Source organism: Adiantum capillus-veneris, chromosome 11, assembly GCF_014529385.1.
Source record: "Adiantum capillus-veneris isolate H3 chromosome 11, ASM1452938v2, whole genome shotgun sequence".
NCBI classification, from domain to species: Eukaryota; Viridiplantae; Streptophyta; class Polypodiopsida; order Polypodiales; family Pteridaceae; genus Adiantum; species Adiantum capillus-veneris.
In genome coordinates, this window is record NC_140941.1 from 89376141 (window position 1) to 89403580 (window position 27440).

General features: G+C 45.2%; 1 protein-coding gene across 4 annotated transcripts in view; it reads right to left on the reverse strand.

Moving 5' to 3' along the window:
• The window catches only part of LOC147447619 (uncharacterized), a 54933-nt gene that overhangs the window by 23611 nt on the left and 3882 nt on the right, over window positions 1-27440 (reverse strand). For 2 of the 4 annotated variants that reach the window (XM_086523344.1, XM_086523341.1), the window contains exons 3-8: window positions 9250-9333; window positions 8840-8959; window positions 7252-7402; window positions 6707-6852; window positions 5170-6512; window positions 4545-4795 (exon numbers count right to left, since the gene is read on the reverse strand). In XM_086523344.1, coding sequence (XP_086379470.1) covers window positions 4545-4795; window positions 5170-6512; window positions 6707-6852; window positions 7252-7402; window positions 8840-8959; window positions 9250-9333 — 2095 coding nt within the window. The remainder of the gene's footprint in view (window positions 1-4544; window positions 4796-5169; window positions 6513-6706; window positions 6853-7251; window positions 7403-8839; window positions 8960-9249; window positions 9334-27440) is intronic. The other 2 variants (XM_086523342.1, XM_086523343.1) reach the window with 2 other exon arrangements.

Genomic DNA, 27440 nt, shown 5'->3' on the forward strand with positions numbered 1-27440 from the left:
CATCCTATCAATGTCTTTCTTTACCATCTCGGCGGTAAAGAAAGCACATGTGTGTGGGCATGGCTTCGACGGATTTGGAAGAAGTGATTGCCCCGAGACTATGTAGAGAGATGATGCATACTGACCCCATACCTCCATAGAAGTGATGATTGGTGGGGGGAGAGTGCTCATGGAAGAGTCGCCATGCCTCGCCTGAATCGTGGCTCAAAAACAACTAATATAGATCCCGCTGTAGTCGAGCTAGAAATGTCCTCTTCTTCTGTCGTACCAAACGCCGAAAAGCAATCGGTGACTGCCTGTGAGTACCGACTCCTAGAAGTACCTCCCTCTGAAGTCGGGCTCTAGTCTCTGCACTCCTCGTCATACCAGCTATTATGGGGTATGCTCCCAGAACGTCGTCGCTGCCCAAGCTCAGTGTGTGGGTATGCCTCTACTGCTGCATCATGTAGTGTCTGCTCCCTTAGAGGTCTCCCCGGATCCTCTGTACATAATCGTCTATAGATACCATCTATGTAGACAGAATCAGTCTCCAAAGTAAAAGTGTATCGGGTATGTGTAGATGTCTGTGCCAGTCGAGTTGTGCTGAACCGGAATGAGACAGTAAACATGAGGAGGGCATGACCTATTGCTACCCCAATAGGCCTGGGCCCGCCGACTGTAAAGTCCTAAATAGAGGGTATGAAACTGGGCCGAGCCAAAAAATAATCCATTGTGCTAGTCCCATGTCTCTGAGGAAAACAAGTAAACCCACTCAGTGAGGTCATCACCCAAAAATATCCCAATTTGCTTGAGTGTTGGTCTCTTCTTTAGGAATTCCTTCCTAGCTTCCAGTGTAGGGAAACGTATAATGAATGCTTTCCTTTGGTCTTCGTCTTGCCAACTCTCCAAGCCCTTGTGTGTGTAGGTTCTGAAATACCCATGCGCTTCAAGAGCTCTTGCACCTCTTCTTCTAATTTTCCAGTGTCTGTAACATGCACATGAAGGGCTCTAGTCTCTCTCTTTTGCTCCTCCTCAATCATTATATTGATGATAGTGGATGTTGGTGTGGCTTCAAGCATCTTATCCTTTCCTTTCTTTGCGTCCTCGATCCACTTTTCCGCTTTATCAACCTTCTCTTGTGTTTTGCAGAGGTGCTCCTCCCATGAAGAGGTTGTTTGTGTCTTTTGCTCTTCCTCTTCCCGTAAAGTTTTCACCTGTTCCTTAATGCTTTCGAGCTTCTTTATCACTAAGGGTTGGTTTTCTCCCTCCTTTGCGGAGGTATTTTTGCAAGTTGCGAGGTCTCCCTTAAGTGCTTCGATCAATGCATCCTTTTCATTCTTGCGTTCTTCCATTTTTGCATCCTCTAATCTTTTTTGCATCATACATTCCATTGCATTCACTTCTGCCCTCACAATTGTCTGCATTTCGGCCTTCAATGATGTGTACATCTCGTCACACTTACTAAGCATCTCTCATTTTCATCAATTTCAGTCAAGTAGATCGAGTAAACAAAGAGATTTGATTGCATTGATTTGGAAACAGCCGAAACCAATACAAGTTGGACAGACTTGACCTTTAATTTTACATCAATAGTAATTTCTTTGCCTTTTTCATTCTTTCAATGTGGCCTCTTTTGCCCAGTAGTTGACCACAACGTGGTTCTTCTGGTACCAAGGGATCCCCAAAAGGACGTCACACCCCTCCAGAGGCATGATGAAGAAGAAGTCCTCATGCCCTGGATACACCTGACAATACAACTGAAGTTTGCCTATGACAGGTGTAATGGCGACATCTCTCCCTGGTGCCGCAATAACCGGTGGCCCCATTTCTTCAGGCGTTATTCCAAGTCAGCCACCAATTCAAGTGAGATGAAGAAGATAAGGACTTCTTGTTCACGTACTTTGCCCCACGCTCTCCAGAGCTCCGTACTCTCATCAATCTGCTTTGGGCTCGCCCACACAAATTTGGGACAATTCTTCCTTTATCTTTTCTTTCTTTGCACTCTCAGCTGCCGCTTTAGAATTCTCTGATTTGCTGCTCCTTTGGTGCTTTGTTAGGGCACTTTGCAAGAATGTGCCCTTGCTCCCCACAATCGCCCTCTCCCCTTGCAACCCTGCGCATGTTGCCCCCTCTCTCCAGCCCCTCGCCATACCCTGCCTGCATGCGCTTGGCCTCATTCAGCATGCCAACCCAAGGCCCATCAACCCGGCTTGCATGGAGGCATTTAACCTCGCCACACTATTCCTTTTCTTGCCGCTACCGCTACCGTGCTTCTGAAGCCCGCCGACATTGCCCCCGCTTCCACAGTCATCTGTCCCCCCTCTTCGACAACGCTGCTGCAACCGCTGCCCCAGCCTCCCATCCGTCCAACCACCACCACCCCGACCCTTAGCTGTGCATTCTTCAATGCTGTTCAGCAGTAGCCACATGTCGTACCCCGTCCTGCATTGTTGGTTGTACCATGCTTGAGCCTGCGTCAACTTGTTGCCAGCCGCTCCCTTCGACCCCCACCCCCTTCTCCTTCCCCTTTCCTCAGCCAACCATTGCTCTTTATCCATCGCTCTTCCAAAACCCTTGGAGGTTTGGGGATGTGACTCTGAAGATAGTCGTTTGGCCGTCCTTGAAGGCTACCTCCCACTTCATTCTAGATCACATAAATACAAATAGTCTCAGCTTTTGAAGACTTTTGATAGGACATGTCAACAAATCCTGGCTGTATTCACCGTTCAGTAGCGAGGATTGAGGCATTGATGATTGCTGCATGTTGCAGTAGATTACCAGCACGGACGTGACCTACCATCATCCGTCTCCCCACTAGAGTTATTCACCTTTAGACAGGTATCTGGTATCTGTTGTTGATTATAGAGAGCTGTTTTAGGTGTTCTCCATCAGAGGCAGTCGCTGCTGGGGATCAGCCTTTAGGTTTCAGACTCTGTTAAGATGACAAAGTGGCGGTGCATTCCATTGGATCACTAGATCCAATCCTTGGGTTGCTTTTGGTCTTGTTCATAGGAGGCGAGTCAGTTGTTCACTGTGGATTCTGATGGATTATCCATTGGGCTCAAACTTTCATCTGATACAATCAGTTCCATTCATAGTTTAGTGGCCACACTAGAGGCATGCTGTTTGGTATGCAAAGTGGTTGGAGAGAGGCTGTCAGCAAACCAGATTATAGAATTTCTCGGAGATTGCTTACTCATGCCACCTAATCCCAGGATTGTGATGGTTGGGTGATGGGCTCTCCATTGGGGAGAGGATACTACAGGGTTCAGTTTGCGACATCGGATGAGCCTGGCCTAGCATTGGCACAAAGTCCCCTTAGTTTGAATAGAACTTAATGTTATTTGTACAGGAGGAGGCAGGGGATGGATGTAGCTAACATCAACAAGGCTCTTGCAGTTACAGTGAAATTTCCAGGTCTATTGCTAGAGTTTCATCCGCATTTGACAAAGATTGGCAGTGGCCTAGGTGTTGTGTTGGGAGAGGGTGGCGCCATCTGATAGTGTATACACCCCTACTCTCATATTGATTCTTCATCCCTCTCCCGTGAAGAATCCTGTCCCTATATACATGGAGATGATATACAGCAGAGAGTATTTTCCATTGGTTTACAATGGCATTGTTTTGTATGTAGCAAAGCAGGTTATATGTCATATGGCAGTTGGATGCGCGAGAGAGACAATAGACAGTGCCTCGAGAGACGGGAGGTCTCATTAGTATCTAGGAAGAATGAGGCTAAGAGAACTAGGAGGAGAGAATCAAAGAAGAGTAGAAGAAGGGGCCAAAGGCAGACAGAGTTACCTCAGATAGGTATACGGACCCAGGATCCACCTCTACAGTCTTGCTCTTCTTTGGCCGAGATACTTCCTACTTCTCCTCAACCCATTAGGGTTCTTGGGGGGTTCTACCTTTGCTCCTCCTGTTGCGCATATGGCATAGAATGAGGAGAATTTTCCCCCTCTTGGATCACAAAAGAATGTACATGTTAGAAGATATGAGAGAATATTTTTGAAACCAAGAAATAGTCTTCGTCATTCATTGTAGCTTTTATGAACATTTTTGAGATCACACCTCTGTAATGATCGGCTTTGTGCATTTATCTTCAGGTTGTGCCCTTGAAATGATAGTTTCAATGGAATATTTTCTCTTAGAGCATTCCACAATTGCAAGCCCCATCTTCAAGGAGATGAGAAAGAGTGAGCCTACATGATGAACCATATGCACCTTCACAGTGGCCCGTACTTACAATTCCTATCAAGTTCCAATGATGCTTGTACTTCATTGCTCTTTTGAGCTTTTTCTGAATATGGTCACTGATGTTTCTTTAAAAAGAAATCAATAACAGCTCAAGTTGCTGCTTTCTTGCTGCTCAACTATAGTCACACCAATAAGATGCATGCAACCTGCTAAAATTGAAAAGTGGTTAACCTACACACTAGTGCACACAAGCAAATCGTGAGCAATTGACTGTTATACACACATATAAGTTACAGAATGTCACTTCGAAAGAATGACTGTGTACGATGCAATTTGCTAATGCAAGCAAACAGAAAGTAAAACCTCACCTTTCCACATCTGCCAACTGCAATGGATCTCCCTTGTAGTCTTTCAAGCTAGAAATATCCTCTTTGGTTGGAAGGGTGCGGTACAGCACATTGAGAGCCTCATTTGTCAAGATTCCCTCATCCATCTCTTGTAAAGCTTTGCAGAGCTCTAGAAATGGCTTGCGCAGGCTTGATAATTGAATGCTTATATTATGGGCCCTTTTCATATCAATCACATGGATGCCTGAAGGCTTCTTTTTCATTGATAAACTCTGTGTTTTCCAAAAGGTAACAAGTCAATCAGCTTATTTTAGGGAGTTTCTGTAAGTATTTCTTTGGATTGATGGCATGGGTTTCACGGGAAGACTACTTGTTGTGAGTGCACACATATGAATGCATTGACCAGTAAGCCTTACTAAAAAATGCACATCTACCATTTATTCGGTAAAGAATTCCTATATAAGTTTCACTTCATGTGTCATTTGCATGCAATCCTATTTGAATTATTATTTGCATCAAAAGCATCAACTCTGAAATAAGTCAGGTCGCAGCTCGGAAGCCTACATTTACATGCTTTCAAGCAATCAAACTTAGGGGAACCAAAAGAGTATAGAATCCATAAATTTTAGATGCTCTGAAAGAATACCCTCTGGAAGTGTCCATGGGATGGTGTAGGGCTTGCAGAAAACAGAAGCTCCAGTAGTTTTAAATCCAAGGAATTATCGCGCTCCAAGGTCGTATTTTTCCAAACAGTTTTATCCATCATTGCTCCAGTTATTTTATTCCAAATCAATTGCTTCATTTTTGGCTTTTGCACTTCAGGGGGGTTATCCTTCAGTTTTTGCAAATCAATCTCTGATTGCTGTAGATGATTGTCAATCTTGTTTGGAGCTGAGTGGGGAAGAGGAGGTGGGGGTGGAGGTTTTGAAGGTAGACTTTGCCCTTGGGATAGTCTTGGTGTTGATGGTGGCGGTACCAGTGGTGACAATGGTCGGTGTGGTGGTGGAGGAGGTGGTGGAGGCAGGGGTGGAGATGGAGGTGGAGGCGGCGGTGGAGGTGGGGGTGGTTGTAGGGGCAATCTCACAGCTGATTTTGCACATGGATTGGGCATTGTGCAATCTACTTCACTTGGCGAAAACATAAATTCTGAAGATTGAAATGAGGTGAGGGATTTTTCAGATGTCTCCAGATGTGAATGTAAAGAAAACTTGGAAGGTTTGGTGACTCCTTCCTTGCCTGATGAATTAGCAGCTGACAGAGCAAGTTGCAATAGAACGGTTCCATTATAATTGCCTTTTGCCTGCGGTTGTGGCCCAATAGGTGCACTATGTCCATTTCTAAGCATTCGATTTAATGTCCTTGAACAACTGTCCATGGATGCATCTAAACCACCACAGTTTGTGTTTCTCAGATTCTTAAGAAGCCCAGGGATTGCGCTCTCCAAAAACCTTTGGCCTCTGTTCTGCACATGCTTGTTACGAGTCCTTGAATGATAAGTATTTCTATGAAATCCTGGCTTTGTGCTTCGTAAAAATTTTGTGTACTTCCTTTCTGATTGTTGTTTTCTCTTCCTAGTCAAAACACGACTTTTTCTGTTTAAATTAAAATTTTCAGCTTTTCTTCGATCTAAGACCAAACTCCTCAATTGAGCCCATGACATCATAGCATCTTGAAGCGGTTGATGATCTCCTTCTCCAATTGACATCAAACAACTATTGTTTGTTTTGGCTTTTGGAAGACAGCTTGGAAAGACCAGAAAATTTCTGCTTGAACAATCTGCACTCGGCAAGGGAGGCTCCCCTTTAAAGCCTACATGCGATCTTTTGGGTCCTGAGCCACTTTTCACACAGAATGAATGTTGATTCTTGGTGTTCTTCATACTTATTATCGAATTCCTTTTCAACCTTTTGCGTTGCCTTGTTTGAGTAAGATGAGCCATAGACGGTTTGGAGCTTCTAGTCATATTCATGCTTGTATATCCTTGTTGGTCTGTTGATATTAATGTTTATGAGGAGTCCTCAACTCCAATGAAATTGAAGTCACGAGCTATTTTAGTAAAAACATTTATTGAGAAACTCCTCGCATAGGAAAGAGGAAAAATATGCATTAGAAAAGGTCTTCTCAAGACATGCTGTGTTTGGCAAGTAATCTGACATAAAAGCCCACCATAGGTAATAGGTTACCTTTGCATTTCATTACTCGGTAGTTGGATAAGGTATATTGAAGGTCAAGTTTTGTTGACAATGGCCAATCACTATAGAAAAGAAAGTTCCAATCTTTCACCAAGAAAATAACGAGTCTTGTTGCAGCTTCCAATATAGTTAAGTGTCTGTCAAAAAAATTGGAGGAGTGTTAGAAGCATCATGACAATCGAACGCCTGATCAGTCTGCTATTACTTCGTTATTTTCCATATACTACAGGTTTCTATTGTGCTTGATTTGATTTATTTTCCCTGGGACAGAACATGGATAGTAATGCAATCATGAGATCTCTCATTGCAAAAAAGCATGCTCAAGAGCTGAAAGTCTCAGATCTTTTTGGTTAACCTACCAATCACTTGCTCAAGAAATCTATATAAAGCCATTTATTAGTCGTAGAAAAAAAGCCTTGGTCAACATCTTAAAAGTAACGCAGCAAACAAAACAGAGCTAATAGTCTTGACCAACTTTCCTGCAAACAGCAGAAAAACTTTCATCTTCTTTCACAAAAAAGGGTCCAAATAGAGACCCCAGCTTCAAAATATGCGCCCAATTGTTTCCAAATGATGAATGCTTGAACCATAACGAAGACATGTCTTTCAGACAGGAGTAATAGGCTTCCGGGAGACAATACAGCAAGATCCGTATTAAATACAACTGCATGTCAACATTTGAATTTTCTGCAAGGAAACAGGCACTCATTTTTTATTCATCAATATTTTTTGAAAAAAGGACGCTTGTTAAACTGCTTTAAGCCTACTTTGCAAGAAAATTCTCAACAATCAATGTGTTATGGGATGCAGATAGATGCCATGTGACTAGACCATACAAGATGGTCTCGTGCATGCCACTCAAGTAGCCAGCAGAATAGGAGGAGGCAGCACATGTAATGCCCATACATTGCTTTGTGACATATCAAGTAAGCAAGGCCATATATACAAATTGACAAGTGGTCAAAGAGGGAACAGAAGAGATCCAAGCAGTGGAAAGAAGAGATCCAAGTATCTCCATTGCTGCTCTCATCTATCCCCCTCTCTTTCTCGCTACTTCTACAGCAGTGGTGCAAATTTCCAACCATTTCACCTTCTTTGGAGTCCTTAGAAGGATATAGTATGGTAATCACACATGGACCTTGTAGCAGGCTACAGTGTCACTTGCACCGGACAGGCAGTTTGGTCTTGGGTTCACACTCCATGGGCACTCTCGACTCTCGACTGATTGACAGGACCGTGTCAGTGGTCTAGTTGATCAGAGGTGCTTGTCGGGATACCGAGGAGTGGTAGTCAAGTGGACACCGTGGCAAGCCTACCACCGCTATTGTCCACAGATAGTTGCAGCTGTCATTTCAGAGATATTTGCTAGAGTTACGAGGATGTAGATCCATTGTATGTATGATCAGTTTGGTATGAGTTTGGCACGAGTCTTTGGTCTGGAGTCTAGTCTATGCACACAGAACTCTCCCTATACAGTTTGAGTCTCGACACCCCCATTGTACCCTTGGTTTGGAGCTGTGTGCGCTGCCAACCAGAGTTTGTGCCATAGAGTGAGGCGTCTTGCATACTGCACCACGGAGCACCCACAGCAGAGAGCACGCCATTTTTTTCCTGCTACAAACCTTGACTGATTCCATTGGGTGAAGCACGTTCCACATCTTGTTTAGAGTATCAACTGTAACGTTACATTCAGAAAGCTTGCTCTTGCACATGGCTCATCTTTCTACCGAGCTTCACTGAAGCTTGCTTCTATTTTAGCTTTCTATGGTTTGCATCATTCATTCTAGACCACTATTTTCAGCCCTTGTCTTTTAGCTGAGGTGTTCATGATGATAACAATCTCTATAGAGATATTTGATAAGACTACTACCTTGGCCGCATGGACGCACCAGAAGGCAAGACACAACTAACGTAAAAAGTAAAACATCAAGCATAACAGAGGTCGTGCGGACACATCACATAAACATGGGACATCGTAATAACAGTTCTTCCTGACATGTTTTGGAACACCGCCAATACGAACAATGCAACAATGGTAAATGGAAGACGTTTGGATATAAAAAACTCTTTTCTATTTGCCTCAATGTTGCAAACTTATTTAGTCTCACAGAGATAAAGTATTACCTGCGACAATCATAAAATAAGGATATAGAGAATTTGTTAATAGAGACCCCTTTAATCGTGTCAAATGCATGAGGGTAGCATCAGCTATGGCATATGGACACAAAGATGCCTTATAACAACCTACAGAAAAATGAAACGCAACAGATCATCAAGATTAAAATTTTTAGTCAAGAATCATAAATAAAAACAAAGATGGCAGTAAGTGTGCAATTTCAACACACAATATGAAGATAAGGCCCAGTTTTCACACAAATTCCATACAACAAAATAAAGATAAATCAAAACTATAAGAACTGGAAAAGAAAGCACGAGTGTACAGTACTCCCGAGGTACAGGGTACCACAAGTCTATCGCAAAACACGTCTATAGAAAAAAGGGGGAGTAGATTCAAAAGAAGCTACGAAGTATACATTGATTGTCATCAGAGGCCAGCCAATTTTCAGCAGCAACAATATCTTCCTCTTCTGCATGAATAAGAAATAATCCTTCGACATCTAGTACAAAAGACAAACTATATCAAACAAGAAACATCTGAATAAGCACACAATCTGATTTATTCTTCAGAGCAGTTACTATATTCCATTTACATAGAGAAGATCTTAAGAACCACTTGAATAGAAGCTACAAGTATATCTTAAAGAATAATCAGTACTGTTTACATTTTATCATACAGATGTAAGGTAGCTGGCTACAATCCTTACAGCATTTCAGGCAGTAGCTACTTGAAACTTCAGTCGGTCTGATGGGCTCGGCAGCCCATTTTGACAGGCTGTTTGGCGTGGCTAGGTTTCCAACCCTTAGGTCCAAGCAAACACTGCTGGGAGTAAGGGACGAGTGGGTGCCCCCCCAATTAATCAACCAATGGCACAGGACTCACCGCATATGTTCTCAGCTTCCCCAGATACTATAGTCTATGAAGCATACCATCCAGTAGCCTGTCGGTCTATCTCATGAGCCACATTGAGTCAAGTTTATACACAGAGTCTATCTTCTGGTCCCTTGTACTCTGTCGATCTTCTCAATCTTTCTCTCTATATCAATTGGCCTCAGCATTCAGTGATAAATTCTATTTATCCGAGTAAATTTGATATTGTTATGCGCTCGCATTTGAGACAGTTACACGGTTGTGGAGCTAGCTGGTCTCGTGACTCGTCTCTCGCCTTGGTCGAGTTTGTTGATCTAGTTTCGTCTGGTCGAGTCTAGTCCACTCTCACCCTCGAGTCTAGTCTAGTCCACTCTCACCCTTCTCCAGCTGGTCTAGTCCGGTCTAGTCCACTCTTGCCCTCTTCCAGCCTGGTCTGATCTAGTAGGTCTAGTCTGTCCAACAAGTTCAAGGATCTTCTTATCCGTAGGTTGGGTGGGTTTGTTGTTGCATGACACATATAAGGCAATCTAAAGACCGACCAAGTCTCCTAAGGAGTCCTCTACAGTACTACCATAGAAAGCGTAAACCCTTCTTACCTAGTAGAAGTCCTCCATCCCCGTTTCCGCTCCCTACTCAGGCATCTGTCTCAACCAGATCTTTACCACCCTTATCACCTCATTCAAGCACAATTTCACCACCTATGTTACAACCTGCTCCTGAGCAGGCTGCAATGGATGAGCTGACAAGCATTCTGGCCAAGGTCAATATAAAGTTTTGGGCTTTCAAGGGATTCTCTATAGAGGATGCAAACGACCATGTCAGGAGGTTTGTAACTTCCTGTAGAGGTCGTGGCTTGAACAGAGAAGATGCCTTCCTAGTGCTCTTTTCGTCAACCTTGGATAGCTTAGCAGACAAATGGTACAATCAATTTGCTGAGAACCACTTTACAGATTGGGCAACACTAAGGCAACAGTCCTGTGAAGCTTTTAGACAAGGTGACTTTCAAGAGAAGGTTTAAGATGAGTAGGGGAACTTGGTGCTCCAACCTGATGAGACTTTTGCAAAACTCATGACAAGAACCAAAGCTTTGGTTGCCAAGCTTCCCCCAGCAATCGGGAGATTTCATGGTAAGAAGTGGGTGGAGAAGGCTCTTCTCAACAACAGCTAAGGGTGTCTCTCCGACCCTAAAGCCACTCTAGCTGAGTTTGTGGTGCAGTTTACCTGGATAGAAGGGGCAAGGAGGCTATTCAAGGACCTCCTCAAGTAGAGTCCGCTTCAATTCTCTTGGAAAGTGCATCTAACACTTTGATTTCTTTACGCGGGGAATTGGAAGTACTAAAATTACAGCGAGCTCTTCAAGAGGAGAGGTTTCAACAGGAGAAGTCCCACGTCAGGAATCAAAAGAGAGCTAGCAGAGCTTAGGTCTCAGTAGGAGTCTTAAGTCCATAGTCTCGAGTAGCTCGTGTCGCTCTCAAGGGCATCCTCCACAAGAATGCCCGCTTAGGGCTTATTGCCACTTTTGTGAGAAACACAGACATGAAGACAAAGACTATTACTATCTAAAGGAATTGCGTCATTTACAACAAAGCCTCGCCCCTACTCTTCAACAAGGGTTGGCTCCTGCCTCCAACATGGTCTCTCCCTATGGCCAATCAAGTCACATGTCCCCCTTTGCTGGCTTCCTCGCCTATGAAAGGGATGCAAGGTACTTTTCCATTTCAGATTTTTTATCATGCTAACACTCCTTTAGCCCCCAGAGCTTCTACACGTCAGCTACCACCTCCATGTCGGAGCAGACCTCACGATCACCTCGCTCCCTGTCTCATCCGTCCAATCAACCAATTTTATGTTATGGATGTGGGGAATATGGACACTACCAAAGCAATTGTCCTCTTCTCGAAGAGTCAAGACATTGCCCAGATGGCAAGGATCATTATAGTAAAGACTGTTCAAAGCAATGCGCCTCCACATCTTCGGGACCAACTCAAAGCCAACCTGAATTCACATTTCCAAAGATTAATCTAATAACAGTTAGACAATACCTAAGTTGTCACCTTCTGCCCATGTGGTTGCCCCTCAAGACAAGTTGCAGCAAGTAGAGGAGCCCGTTGGTGTCCTCACTTGGGCTCAAAGGGCAGACCTTGACCTCAGTCTTCCAGTGAATCCACCTCTGCCATAAATTGCCTCGCCAGTGAATACACCTCTTCCACTAGTTGTCAAACCCTCAACTAGCGCCAAGAGCGAACCAACTTCTCTAGTCTTTGCCATTGAAGGAGCTTTCTTGGAAGCAATGGCCAACCTACAGCTGATCAAGGCACCCGAGAAGGCGTTGAAACCAAGAGGAAAACTACAGCAAAAGATATCATGAAGAACACCTTTCAGCGAGTTCCGCTCTATGACATGCTTCAACTAGATGCAGCTTTTTGCAGCGACACCCTTGCACTTATCCAACCCTTTATACCCAAGTGCAGGTCCTAGTGGCAGGAACCTCCCCATGCAGCCATCAGAGTCTTATATGATCTCCTATCCTGCTGCCCCCCTCACTGTTTACAGAAGCCCTCTTGCAGTGTCTATTCTAGGGTGGCAATTATCTAGTATAATAGTTAATGGTGGACCTAGCATCAACCTGATGCACTTGCTGTAGGCCATATACCATGAACTATTGCCTCTTGACTGTGCATATGGGATAAGTCCTCATGCCACATGGAAGCATGAGATCGATTGGTCTTCAAAACACCCCCCATTGCTAACTTTCATGCTCACCGATTGGGTGAAAAGCCGTAAGCTCCCACCAAAAGCCGGCAACCCCGACTTCAAGTCGGCCAATCCTTGCCACAAGTTGGTTTTGCTGGGTCCTCCAACCAAGGCCGTAGAAAACGGAAAAAACCATCCGGTACCTCTGCAAAAGAGAAGAGAAGTCCAAGCCATTTACTTTGATTGGAGGCTAGTTCTACACATCTAGACCAGATGGTGCGTTGCACCGACATGTCTCCCCTCATAAGGTAAAGCATATTCTAGAAGATGAGCACAACGGTCCCGGAGGTGGCCATTACCCCGGTCACATTACAACGCAGAAAGTATTACAGAGTGGGCCGTCGTGGTCTTATGTGCCTTGTGATGCAATTTCTCATGTAAAGTTATGTGATGTTTGTCAGCGTTGGGTGCCTAAACCCAGCAGGCAAGCCAACCGTCCTCTGCAGGTATCAATAGCATGGTTTCCATTTGAAAGATGGGATTTGGACTTTGTTGGTCCAGTCTCTCCACCGGCACAACCTGGCAATAAAAAGTATCTCCTCGTGGCTATAGATTATGCCACCAAGTGGGCTGAATTACTAGCCACCACACACTGCACAGCCAAAGAGTAGCAAAGTTCCTGTATGAGCATATTTTTTGCAGATTTGGTTGCCCACTTGAGAACACTAGTGATCGAGGCAGTCACTTTGTGAATGAGTTGATCTCTACAATGCCATTCACCTACAGGGTTCTCATTGCAAGTCTTGCTCGTACTACCCAAGAGCGAATGGGCAAGCCGAAAGCACGTATAAGGTCATCTGCACCCAACTTCGTGGGCTCAGGAAATCCTCGGCACCCTCTGGGCATACCGCACTTCTTTCAAAGCAACGACTCATCACACACCCTTCCAGTTGACTTTCGGTCTCAAGGAAATTGCGCCGTTGGAGTTCAACTATAGGTGGGCACCCCTCAAGTAGAAGCAGGTCTACAATCTACACCTCCCCCCCGCCTGTCTATGCTAGAGGAAACTAGGCTATTGGCTTCAAACACTCTTAGCAATACAGTCTTATCATCAACCCACTTGTTAATGTCTATCCAGGCCTTCGAGCTCAGCCGACATTCAAGCATTCACATTGCACCTTCAATCCCATGATTGCATTGCTATTTCTAAGTTGGCCCTATTCTTTGTGAATCGTGTCTTGTGTCCAGCATTGCACATTTGCACTCTCCCTGCACATTCTAGCCCCGACACCCCTATTGTACCTGTGAGTCCTGGGCTTGGAGCTGAGTGTGCTGCAAGCTAGAGTTTGTACTAGTTCCATGAGTTTGTCGAGTTCAATTGGGTTTTGAGTTTGTTGTTGTGCCTTTGAGTTGTTAGTTCCATTGCGATAATGTGTTTTCTTTCTATTGGAGTGAGATTTAGGGCCTAGGCTCTAAGTGGTCTAGCAGACTCTAGCCTGGTCTAGTCGGGTCTCATCTAGTGGGTCTAGACCATCCAGCAAGTTCAAGGCTCTTCGCGCCCAGAGCTTGGGTAGATTTGTTGCTATTGCATGACACATACAAGGCAGTCTAAAGATCAACAAAGCTCATTGTGGAGCCCTCTGAAGTACTACCACAAAAAGCGCTAGCCTTTCTTCCGAGTAGAAGTCCTCCACCCCCGCTACCTCTTCCCTCTCAAGCCTCTACCTTGACTCCCTAAACTAGCTCCTCGCCACCCCGATCACCTTCTCTAGTACACTTCCCACCAACTTTGTTGGTAACAAACTGCTAACGTGTCAAAGCCTAAAGAATGGAGCCGCAACCTATAGATGTTGGCCGAGGGGCCTAGGCCCTAAACCCTAAGAAGAACAAGTAACAGAAGAAGAAGTCCTACCAACTAATGGGGACCCTGTCCGATGGGGCCCCAAGTGACATAAAGAATTAAAATAAAGCAGGACTCACACACACACACAAAAGAATTGCGAAGCTGGCTAATGACATGGCAGATTTCCGAAAATCATGCTGACAGATGACGTGGCATGCTGTACGGATTTCCGCGTTTTGTGTTGATTGCTGACGTGGCAACTGTAAGGGATTCCGGATTTTACGCTAGCACCTTTTGAGCATTGCTTTTGAACCATATGCTTTTAAGTTTTGAAGGCTTTTCTCTGTAACTGCTTTTCAGGCCAAGGGCCTTTAAATATGAGACTAGGGCTCATTCTCTAGCATGCTTCCTGGCGAAGGTGCACAGTCTCGAGTACCAGCTTCTACTGTGTTGATGCAATATAAAGAAACATCGAAAGGGGCGCCAAGGTTTGGGGCCAATACTCTCTAGGGTGGAATTCCGCCACTCCGTGTCGCGTGTTGTCTCTCTCTCTCTCTCTCAGTTCAGTTGTTAATGAAGTGCTTAAAGACTGTTCAGTCTGTTCTTTTCTATCGGCACGTGGTGCCCGTCTTGTGACAGTGGTATTAGAGCATCAGGCGTGTGCTTTTCTGAAAGCATACCGGTCCCACAAAAGAGTAGGCAGAGCTATTGGAATTTTATTCGAGGTATTTTTGCCCTCCAACCCGGACTTATTAGACAGAGCTATTGGAATTTTATTCGAGGTATTTTAGCCCTCCAACCCGGACTTATTAGACAGAGCTATTGGAATTTTATTCGAGATATTTTCGCCCTCCAGCCCAGACTTATTAGGCACTTCCACCCTTACTTCCACGCGCATCAGGCGCAGTCCCGTCTTCATCGCTGTGTTTTACAGGGCATAAGCCATAAAGAACCCAAGATTTAGAATTCATGGATTCAGCATAATATTTGCAGTTTCTGCTCAATGAGCTTCACGACATTCTTTCACGGCATCCTCAGTAGAATCTTCCGATGCTGCAAAGTTTTCAACAATTTTTTAGCTACATGTTACCCCTCTGATGCCCCAGGTGGTACCTCCTCCTCCGGCACCAGAAAGTACGAGAGCTTCCAACTGGCAACCTTCTCAGTCGTCTGTTCCGATCGGGGGAGTTTTCAAGAATATGGTGCAACCATCTGACCCTGATCCAATGCCACCGCCATTGCCCCCACCTCCACCACCATCACCGTCACCAGGCTACAATGGTTGGAGCCCACTTGGATACCCTTATTACCCATACTCGGGATATGCGCCTAACCAACCCAAAGATTTTAAAGATGGCGGCACAACAGTCAAATTTTTCACTTTTTCTGGGGTGAAAGATCGCAAGAAAGCATTGCAGTTCCTACAGCAATTCGACAACATCTATACTTTAGGAAACTATACAGAAGAATCCAAGATTTCTCGAGCAGCAGGATTTCTTAAAGATAATGCTATGCAATGGTGGAGTTCAATCGCGACACAACCGCATGCTCCAAGGACCTGGCAAGCTTTCAAGACAGTTTTGGCACGTAGTTACATGACTTCGATGTTTGAAGTCCGGATTTTGGCAGAGTGGGGCAACTTGAAAATGCTTGCCACCGAAACCATGGACGACTCTAACCAAAGGTTTCTCGACGTCTACCTTCCGGTGTCCTTCTTTAAGTTCATTCCCTTGGAGGACCAATGCGAGCGCTACACCATTGGACTACCATCACCATTGCAGGAATATTGTCTCTCCAAGCAAGTCTCTACCATGCAAGAGCTTATGGACCATGCTGCGGTCGGCTACAAGCTCATGAAAGGAAAGTTGGAGTTTACCACAGAAGAACCTCCGACCACTAACCAGAACTCCTGGCAACAACGAACAAATTCTCGGGAATCCCGTGAAAACCAACCTCAACGGCCTCGTCTGACACAACGTCAACAACACGCCTTGTTACAAGAAGGCCGATGCTTCGTATGTTTCCAAACAGGGCATACATTCAATACATGTCCTGAGCGAGCCTCGACGTCCTCAGTGCAACCTTCTGCTACCACGTCAGACAAATACTCGGGGCCACCTCCGGCCAAGAAGGCTAGACATGCTATTGGACTAGTACCCGATATTTATGGTATACACCTCGAGAGTTTTAATGAATTATGCAGAGCTTATGGAAAAGTCAACGGCTTGAAAGCCCTTATTTTCTTTGACCCCGGAGCTATGGAGAACTTCATCCATCCAGAATTCCTGAAGCAGATGCACTTTGATTATGATGCAAAGGGTGGAGAAATTGAAGCTGAGCTAGCCACGAGGCAAACTCAGAAAGTGGTACTGCTCATTGGTGCACTTCCAGTGACTATACAAGATTATCATGAAAAAGCCGATTTCCACATTATGAAGTTGGGCAATTGCGTCGTTCTCTTGGGCATGCCCTGGCACGACAAGAATGATGCAACTCTCCAAGTCCGGAACCGAACCATAACCGTGATGCAGAAGGGCAAGCCCGTTGTTCTCAAAGTTCAGTTGTTCGAACAAAACCCTGAATGACCTCTCTAGTTGTTTTCTAGTTAGATACTTTTGAACATTGTTTGAGAAAGTATTGTTTGAACTTTGTTTGAAATGGATGCTATCTGTTTTAAACCTGTCTTGGTGCCGATTTGAAATGTTTGACTCTTGTTTTAATACTGGTTTCATTGATTGGTGATTTTTACTCCCGGGTGGGAAATAATGTTTTGGTATTGTTTGAACCTCGGAACGACGCAAGCCAATGCTTGGGGAGCGTTTCGTTGTATGCTGGAAAATTTCCGAACGACGCAGGCCGATGCCTGGGGAGCGTTTGGTTGTATGCTTGAACCTCCAAGCGACGCAGACTGCGGTCTGGGGAGCATTTGGTTGTACAGTCCTCTGAGCTCATGGCCCGGACCTTTTTAGGTTATTTGCGGGGGGAGTGACGAGGTAGTCGTTGAGTAGCTTCATACCGCAGACCGTTTGTCTCGGGAGAGTGCTCACTGGCGCTGTTTGTTGTGTTTCGTAACATGCATATGTAAGCATTTGTGTTGCATTGTGATGAGTCAACTACTGAATATTCCTAATTGGATGAGATTGCATGGGTATGTAACTTTTTAGTGCATCAAGACACCCATGGAAGATCAATACGGTCTCGGTGTGATGGCTAATTTTACTACGCGGGAATCTCAAGAGTTCCGATCTGGATGAAAGGAGAAGCTAACTCCTTGATAAAAAGAGCCGAAAGGAGAAGCCAACAGCTTCACAAAAAAAGCAAACCGAATGTCCCTCGGAATGACCCTAGAAATGTTTTTTGAGCTAACTTGTGTTGTTTTGCAGATATGTTGTAATCGCGGACGATTACTCTCTTTCAAGAAGGGGAGATGTAACAAACTGCTAACGTGTCAAAGCCTAAAGAATGGAGCCAACCTATATATGCCGGCCGAAGGGCCTAAACCCTAAGAAGAGCAAGTAACAGTAGAAGAAGTCCTACCAACTTATAAGGACCCCGTCCGATGGGGCCCCAAGTGGCATAAAGAATTAAAATAAAGGACTCACACACACAAAAGAATTGCGAAGCTGGCTAATGACGTGGCAAATTTCCGAAAATCACGTTGGTTGACGACGTGGCATGCTGTACGGATTTCCGGGTTTTGCGATGACTACTGACGTGGCAACTGTACGGAATTCCGGATTTTACGCTAGCAGCTTTTGAGCATTGCTTTTGGACCAGATGCTTTTGAGTCTTGAAGGCTTTTCACTGTAACTGCTCTTCAGGCCAAGGGCCTTTAAATATGAGGCTAGGGCTCATTCTCTGGCATGCTTCCTGGAGGAGGTGCAGAGTCTCGAGTACCGGCTTGTACTGTGTTGATGCAATATAAAGAAATACCGAAAAGGGCACCAAGGTTTGGGGCCAATACTCTCTAGGGTGGAATTCCGCCACTTCGTGTCGCGTGTTGTCTCTCTCTCTCTCAGTTCAGTTGATAATGAAGTGCTAAAAGTCTGTTCAGTCTGTTCTTTTCTATTGGCACGTGGTGCCCGTCTTGTGACAGTGGTATCAAAGCATCAGGCATGTGTTTTTCTGAAAGCATACCGCTCCAAAAAAAGAGCAGGCATAGCTATTGGAATTTTATTCGAGGTATTTTTGCCCTCCAACCCGGACTTATTAGACAGAGCTATTGGAATTTTATTCGAGGTATTTTCGCCCTCCAACCCAGACTTATTAGACAGAGCTATTGGAATATTATTCGAGGTATTTTCGCCCTCCAACCGGGGCTTATTAGGCATTCCCACCCTTACTTCATCGTGCATTGGGCGCGCTCCCGTCTTCATCGCTCTGTCTTACAGGGCATAAGCCATAAAGAACCCAAGATTTGGAATTCATGGATTCAGCAAAATATTTGCAGTTTCTGCTCAACGAGCTTCACGACATTCTTTCACGGCATCCTCAGCAGAATCTTCCGATGCTGCAAAGTTGTCAGCAATTTACTAGCTACATGTTACCCCCTCTGATGCCCCAGGTGGTACCTCCTCCTCCGGCACCAGAAAGTACGAGAGCTTCCAACCGGCAACCTTCTCAGCCGCCTGTTCCGATCGGGGGAGTTTTCAAGAATATGGTGTAGCCATCTGACCCTAATCCAGTGCAAGAAAGCATTGCAGTTCCTACAGCAATTCGACAACATCTATGCTTTAGGGAACTATACAAAAGAATCCAAGATTTCTCGTGCAGCAAGATTTCTTAAAGATAATGCTATGCAATGGTGGAGTTCAATCACGACACAACCGCATGCTCCAAGGACCTGGCAAGCTTTCAAGACACTTTTTGCACGTAGTTACATGACTTCGATGTTTGAAGTCCGGATTTTGGTAGAGTGGGGCAACTTGAAAATGCTTGCCACCAAAACCATGGACGACTATAACCAAAGGTTTCTCGACATCTACCTTCTGGTGTCCTTTAAGTTCATTCCCTTGGAGGACCAGTGCGAGCGCTACACCATTGGACTACCATCACCATTGCAGGAATATTGTCTCTCCAAGCAAGTCTCTACCATGCAAGAGCTTATGGACCATGCCGCAGTCGGCTACAAGCTCATGAAAGGAAAGTTGGAGTTTACCATAGAAGAACCTCCGACCACTAACCACAACTCCTGGCAACAACGAACAAATTCTCGGGAATCCCGTGAAAACCAATCTCAACGGCCTCGTCTGACACAACGTCAACGACACGTCTTGTTACAAGAAGTCCGATGCATCGAATGTTTCCAAACAGGGCATACGTTCAATACATGTCCTGAGCCAGCCTCGACGCCCTCAATGCAACCTTCTGCTACCACGTCAGACAAATACTCGGGGCCACCTCCGGCCAAGAAGGCTAGACCTGCTATTGGACTAGTTCCCGATATTTATGGTATACACCTCGAGAGTTTTAATGAATTATGCAGAGCTTATGGAAACGTCAACGGCTTGAAAGCCCTTATTTTCTTTGACCCCGGAGCTATGGAGAACTTCATCCATCCAGAATTCCTAAAGCAGATGCACTTTGATTATGATGTAGAAGGTGGAGAAATTGAAGCTGAGCTAGCCACGGGGCAAACTCAGAAAGTGGTACCGCTCATTGGTGCACTTCCAGTGACTATACAAGATTATCGTGGAAAAGCTGATTTCCACATTATGAAGTTGGACAATTGCGACGTTCTCTTGGGCATGCCCTGGCACGACAAGAATGATGCAACTCTCCAGGTCCGGAACCGAACCATCACCATGATGCAGAAGGGCAAGCCCGTTGTCCTCAAAGTTTTGTCCGAACAAAACTCTGAATGACCTCTCTAGTTGTTTTCTAGTTTTCTAGTTAGATACTTTTGAACATTGTTTGAGAAAGTATTGTTTGAACTTTGTTTGAAATGGATGCTATCTGTTTTAAACTTTGTCTTGGTGCCGATTTGAAATGTTTGATTCTGGTTTTAATACTGGTTTCATTGATTGGTGATTTTTACTCTCGGGTGGAGAAGTGAGAAATACTGTTTTGGTATTGTTTGAACCTCGGAACGACGCAGGCCGATGCCTAGGAAGCGTTTCGTTGTGAAAACCTCCGAACGACGCAGGCCGATGCCTGGGGAGCGTTTGGTTGTATCCTTGAACCTCCGAGCGACGCACACTGCTGTCTGGGGAGCATTTGGTTGTACAGTCCTCTGAGCTCATGGCCCGGACCTTTTTAGGTTATTTGCGGGGGGATTGACGAGGTAGTCGTTGAGTAGCTTCATACCGCAGACCGTTTGTCTCGAGGGAGTGCTCACTAGCGCTGTTTGTTGTCTCGTAACATGCATATGTAAGCAATTGTGTTGCATTCCGATGTGCCAACTACTAGATATTCCTAATTGGATGAGATTGCCTGGGTATATAATTTTTTAGTGCATCAAGACACCCGTGGAAAATCAGTACGGTCTGGGTGTAATGGCTAATTTTACTACGTCAGAATATCAAGAGTTCCGATCTGGATGAAAGGAGAAGCTAACTCCTTGATCAAAAGAGCCGAAAGGAGAAGCTAACTCCTTGATAAACAGAGCCGAAAGGAGAAGCTAACTCCTTAACAAAAAAAGCAAACTGAATGTCCCTCGGAATGACCCTAGAATAAACAATTTAACTAACTTGTGTTGTTTTGCAGATATGCTGTAATCGCGGACAATTACTCTCTTTCAAGAAGAGGAGATGTAACAAACTGCTAATATGTCAAAGCCTAAAGAATGGAGCCAACCTATAGATGCAGGCCAAGGGGCCTAAACCCTAAGAAGAACAAGTAACGGAAGAAGAAGTCCTACCAACTTATGGAGACCCCATCCGATGGGGCCCCAAGTGACATAAAGAATTAAAATAAAGCACGACTCACACACACACAAAAGAATTGCGAAGCTAGCTAATGATGTGGCAAATTTCCGAAAATCACGCTGGCTGATGACGTGGCATGTTGTACGGATTTCCGTGTTTTGCGTTGACTGCTGACGTGGCAGCAGTATGGAATTCCGGATTTTACGCTGGCAACTTTTGAGCATTGCTTTTAGACCTGATGCTTTTGAGTTTTGAAGGCTTTTCACTATAACTGCTTTTCAGGCAAAGGGCCTTTAAATATGAGGCTAGGGCTCATTCTCTGGCATGCTTCCTGACGAAGGTGCACAGTCTCGAGTACCGGCTTGTACTGTGTTGATGCAATATAAAGAAATACCGAAAAGGGCGCCAAGGTTTGGGGCCAATACTCTCTGGGGTGGAATTCCGCCACTCCGGGTCGCGTGTTGTCTCTCTCTCTCAGTTTAGTTGTTAATGAAGTGCTAAAAGTCTGTTCAGTCTGTTCTTTTCTATTGGCACGTGGTGCCCGTCTTGTGACAGTGTTACAGCAGGCTCTTGAGCAGACAGCAATGGAGGAGCTGACAAGCGTTCTGGCTAAGGTGAGCATAAAGTTTCCGACTTTCAAAGGACTCTCCACAAAGCATGCAGACGACCATGCTAGAAGATTCGTATCCCTCTGCAGGGGTCGTGGTCTCAACAAAGAAATCGCCTAGCTAGTGCTATTCTTAATATATTTTCTATAATGTCTTATTGGATACTATCTTAGACAATCATAAAAAGAAAACAATGTATTCAAAAGCAAAGAATACTTACTCCATAGGACCGATGCATGTGTGTGCAACCTCGGATACTCTGAAGGTGGTCATTTTGCAATCTTTCTCTCTCCAACCCACAAATGAAAAACACTTTCAAAAGAAATCTGCACCATTCTTGGGATTGGCGATGACTGCTATCTCCAATCCCTTCCAAACGAAGAAGTTATTGGTCTCCTTAAGTGCCAAGTGATAGCTTGCTTTGTAATCCGCTTGGTGTGAAAGGTACTCTCTACTATCCTAAGCCAAAAAATTCTACGTTTTGAGCCAATACATTACATCAAACTCCTCCTATAGTACATAGTGTAAAGACATTGATTTTTAAGATACTGACAATCGTGCGCAATACGGAAACATTTTGTTGCTAGGGTCGCACCTCATGCAAGCCTACTGAGTGGGCACATACATGGCTCGTACCGCTAGAAAAGGTACATCTACCTCACCTACAGCCGAAACGGGCATAACCACAAAACAGCCCCCACTCCCAAATCTGCTCCGGAAAGATACCGGAGTCACCACCTGACAGGACGTGAAACTCTAAACTAGATGCATACCATAAATTAGTCCAGGTTGGTAGTTCTGTGAACAAGCTCTGATGTCAATGGCATGTGCAACGAAAGTGATTCATGGTGTTAACTCAAAATGAGCACTCAATGCGTACTCAAGGTTCCTTTTATTTCATGAGAGAGAGAGAGAGAGAGAGAGAGAGAGATGTGCAATAGACTAGAGAGAGAAGAGAGATATTGTGAATGAAAGCTTTGTGAGCGATAGAGAGAGAAAGACATAGGATGGGGCGAGTGCTCTCATACCATGTGAGTTGACCATGCAGAAGCGTAGAGCCTAGAGAGAGTGCGAGAGAGAGAGAGAGAGAGAGAGAGAGAGAGAGAGAGAGAGAGAGAGAGAGAGAGAGAAAATGAAATGTTATATTAACGTCTTCAAAAGGCCAAAGTGACCTATGAGACCAGAAAGTTACAATGCGTTGGATCTGATACAAAGTCAGATTAACAAAATAAATTAAACTAGGATAACAAAATATAAATACTGCGGAATCCTAAACTAAGCTGATAGGTGTGAAAGGTGAAAGGCGTGAAATGTGTGAACTAAGCAGTACAATGTGTAGACAATATGGGAGGGAAGTAGAGATCCATCTTCATCTGCACTCTTGACGACGAAAAAGTATGGCTCGAATCCTTTGTTGTAGCCTCCTTCGAAACTGTGTAGCTCCTCTTCTCCATCGGGGTCATCTAGATCTCCCTAGCTCCAATGCTGGGTCAATGAGAATGCCAGTAGTGCGGGAAGACCTCTCCACTGTTGGCTGCTCCTCAGTCTGTTCTTCTAGGTGTACAATATCTAGTGTAAAGAAATCTGTGATCTGTCTCTGGGGTTGTCTCTCTTCAGCTCTCCTCAATAAAGTTTCTCTATGCCTGTGTAACTCAAGTAGACATAGCCCAAGACATCTTTGATCCTCATAACTCATGACCCTAGATAGAGGCCCAAAACCTTCTCTGAATAGACAATGAAAACGGCCTTGTATCTCATAGTACACTGTGCAATGACATATGTAATGTACCTCTGTCTCTGGCTCTAGATGGCATAAGCGGCATATCCTGCTATCTGCTGGTGTCCCTCTAAATCTGCTAGTCTCAATCTCGAGCTGATGTGAGGACGTGCGTATCTGGCCAATGGCACAACGCAAACCATGAGAGAGATGCGTGTCCATATAGCTAGGTCAAATCACAAACACACCCCCCGTGAGGTGGAGAAGATGCTCTCTATAGAAAGCCATCTTTGTGCCCAACTCTTGTATCGGCTCTATCCATGTCCTCCTCGTGTCCAGCTGGATCAGATCCTGAAGAATGAGTCTATTAATCTCTACCCGCGACCTCAAGGGTGGCTGTAGAGAGTATTGAAAAGAAGGCAATCTGTCCATGGTGAAACCATGTGTCTGAAACCATGATGCCATCTGTGCATACCAGCTGATGTACCCCCATTAAGAGCTAATTGTTTGGAGGACTCTAGAGCCACCCTAGCATATCTGTCTTTGGTAGCATCCCACAAATTGTGTACAAAGGAGATTGATCTGGTAAGCGCCTCAATCTCCATAGATGGGGCAGCTAATTCCGCTCGAATGATATCATGCGGTACGGAAGCCTTGGCTCTAATCAGCCAAGAGATCATAGATGCCAGGGGCTTCTCCATACGCCTCCAACCATCCTGGCCTACAGAAGGTCCCCAAACCTGCACCCCATATAACATAGTAGAGGCAACCAAAGTATCAAAGAGCCATAACTTTGTCCTAGGTTCCTGGAACTGAACCTGCGAACACATCCTCTCCATTCCTCCCATAGCCGCACTAGCTCTAGTTAGTCTAGTCTCTGCTGCTCTTCTCAAAGAAAATCTCGACCCAGTAAAGACTACCCCCAGGTAAGTGTATGCATCTGTATACTCCACAATCTCCTGACCATATTTGAAAGTAGGTACTGATCTCCTGAACCATTGCGGTGTGGTGTTAAACACCATAACCTTGGTTTTACCTAAGTTTACACACAATCCACTATCCTCTGCAAAACTGCGTGGTGCATCCAAATGTCGTTGCATACCTTTTGGTGAGTCAGATATCAGCACAATATCATCAACATATAGCAACAATGGGATCCACGTCCCTGCCAGCTGGGCACCCGTGTCACCCTCTCTGTCAATGTAATCAGACACCTCATCAACATGCATACCAAATAGAGTAGGAGACAATGGGCAGCCCTGTTTCACTCCAATAGTAGAGTGGACTAAATCAAATACCCCTTCCAGAGTGCGTACATGTCCCATCACTGATCTGTACAAAGCCATAATCCCCCAAATCACCTCTATGAGCACCCCCATCTCCTGTAGTCTGCGCATCAATCGAGCTCTTGGTACCATGTCAAATGCTTTGCGAAAATCCACAGCTACAATAGATCCGTCTCCCATGTGCTCTGCCCTCCTCAATGATGGCCCTAAGTGTCAGAATATGATCAAGAGTGGAGAAACCCCTCCTGAAGCCGGCTTGACCCTTTGCTCGTACACCCTCGCCCTCTGTCCAATTACTCAAGTGTTGCTCCAGAATAGATGCATACAACCGTGCCAATGTGTGTCCAACCATAATAGTGCGGTAGTTCCCAGGCTCTGTAGGGTCACCAGCCTTGAGGATGGGCACAATATTAGACAACCTCCAAGTCTCAAGTAACCCCTCACACATGGCACGATTGAACAACACTCCGAGAACCTCCATCAGCATATCCATGGCATGTATAAAGTGCTCCGCTATTAGACCGTCATGAACATATGCCTTCCCGGTCCTCATCCTGTCGATGGCCCTTTGTACCATCTCAGATGTAAAGAAAGTGTTCGTAGCTGGGCAAGGCTTGGTAGGGTCTGGAAGGGGTTCCTGTCCAGGAGCTGTATATAATGATGTCGCATATTGGCCCCACACATCAAGTGAAGTAATCATTGGGGGAGGGGAGTGCTCATGAAAGAGTCGCCATGCCTCTCCTGAGTCCCTACTCAAGAAGTGACAAGAACATCTGATATAGGTCTCGCTCCATTTGAGCTAGGTAAGCTCGCTTCTTCCGTCACACAAGGCGTCGGAAAGCAATCCGAGACTATTTGTAAGTGATGACTCCTAAAAGAAGATCCCTCTGAAGCTGGCTCTCATCTCTCTGCACTCCTCATCATACCAACTATTCTGGGGCATGCTCCCAGAATGTCGTCTCTTGCTCGGCTGAGTGTGTGGGTATGCCACTGATGCAGCTCCATGCAGTGTCTCAGTCAGTAGAGTGGTGCACTCCTCCACTGAGAGGCCTGTACCATTTGTGCCAGCTGTACCTTCCAATAGACGGTCCCAAATCTCCTCTGTATAAACGAAATCAGTCTCTGGTGTAAATGTATAGCGGGTGTGTGACCTACCTCCTGATATTTGGGTTGTACTACACTGAAATTTAACGGACAATGTCAAGAGAGCATGATCTACTGCTATGCCCACTGGCCTGGCTCCCACTGTGAAATCCTGAATGCAAGGGACAAAGCTCGGTTGTGTCATAACATAATCCACTATACTGGCCCCATGTCTGTGTGGAAAGCATGTGAAACCAGCTGCTCCAGGAAATCGTTGTAAACCATTAAGTATGGCTAAACCATGTGTAGTCGTCATTTCCATGAGGTATCTTCCATACTCCATCTGCTCTTTGTCATCTGAGCATCTGTCAAGTCCCAACTCACCCACATCCAGCTCTTTAAGCATTTCATCTGAAGTGTCGTAGAAGATTGTCTGCGAGTTGCCCGTTCGGGCATTGACGTCCCCTAGGAGAATGATGTCACCATCCCTAGAAAACTCCCATATGTCATCATGTAGTATAGAGAAAGGCGACTGCCCTCTGGATGCAGCATACATTGATGTACTGGGAGGAAAGTAACATATGGCAATATATAGGAATCGACCTGTGTCAGCTCTCAGTCTCACCCACATATATCTAGCATGATCATCTCTTCGTACAATATGCAGTAATGGTTGTAGTTCCTCTCTGAATAGCACTGCTGCTGCTCCTGAACCTCTACTCCCATGCTAAGATCTCGCATTTGTCCTGTGAGATATCTCCCATCTGTATCCCATCATATGTGGCATCACCTGTCTAGACTCTAGGAGCCTGATGAGTCTCTGAGAAGAATACAATATCCTTGTCTTTGAAATTGTCCTCAAATGCACCCACGTCCAACCTCATAGACCCATTACAATTCCAGGTAGCCATCTTCAGTGTGGTCCCATAGGTCTCGCACCGTCATGCAGTGCGCCGCTCTAAAATCACCACCCCGTCTATCTCTGTAGAAGGCTATCTTTCCCTTCTCCCTTGCTGCTGTAATCTCTAGCATTACCTCTCTCATATGTGCGAGCTGTGAGAGAGTCAAGTCATCACCGAGGAAAATACCTGTCTTTTTGAGAGTAGGCCTCTTCCTCAAGAATTCCTTCTTCTCTTCCAACGAGGGGAAGCGTAGTATGAGAGCTCTCCCCTTTGAAGACTCTCTCGTGCCATCACTTTTCTTACCTACCCTCCATGCCTTTGTGTGCAAAGGCTTCTCCATCCCCATCATGGATGTAAGGCTTGTGACCTCTTTCTCCAGGTTGTTTATGTCCTTGAGACCGGTCACTCTCACATGCAGTGCTCACATCCACCTTTGTTCCTCTTCGAGGGTTGTGTTGATAAGCGTCGGTGTACAAGGAGTTTCTTGACCTTTCCCTTTCTTGGCGACCTCAATCCATTTTTCGGCCTCATCCGCCTTTTTCTGTGTCCTTGTTATCATCTCCGCCCATGAAGATGTCTTTGCCACACTCAGTTTCTCTTCCTCTATGATCATCCTTACCTGTTCCTTGATTTCCTTCATTTCATCTATTACCGAGGGCTAAAATTCACCTTCCTCTAGTCCACTGCTTACTCTATCAGCAAGCTCCTGTTCAAGGGCCGAGACTTCTTTTTTGAGT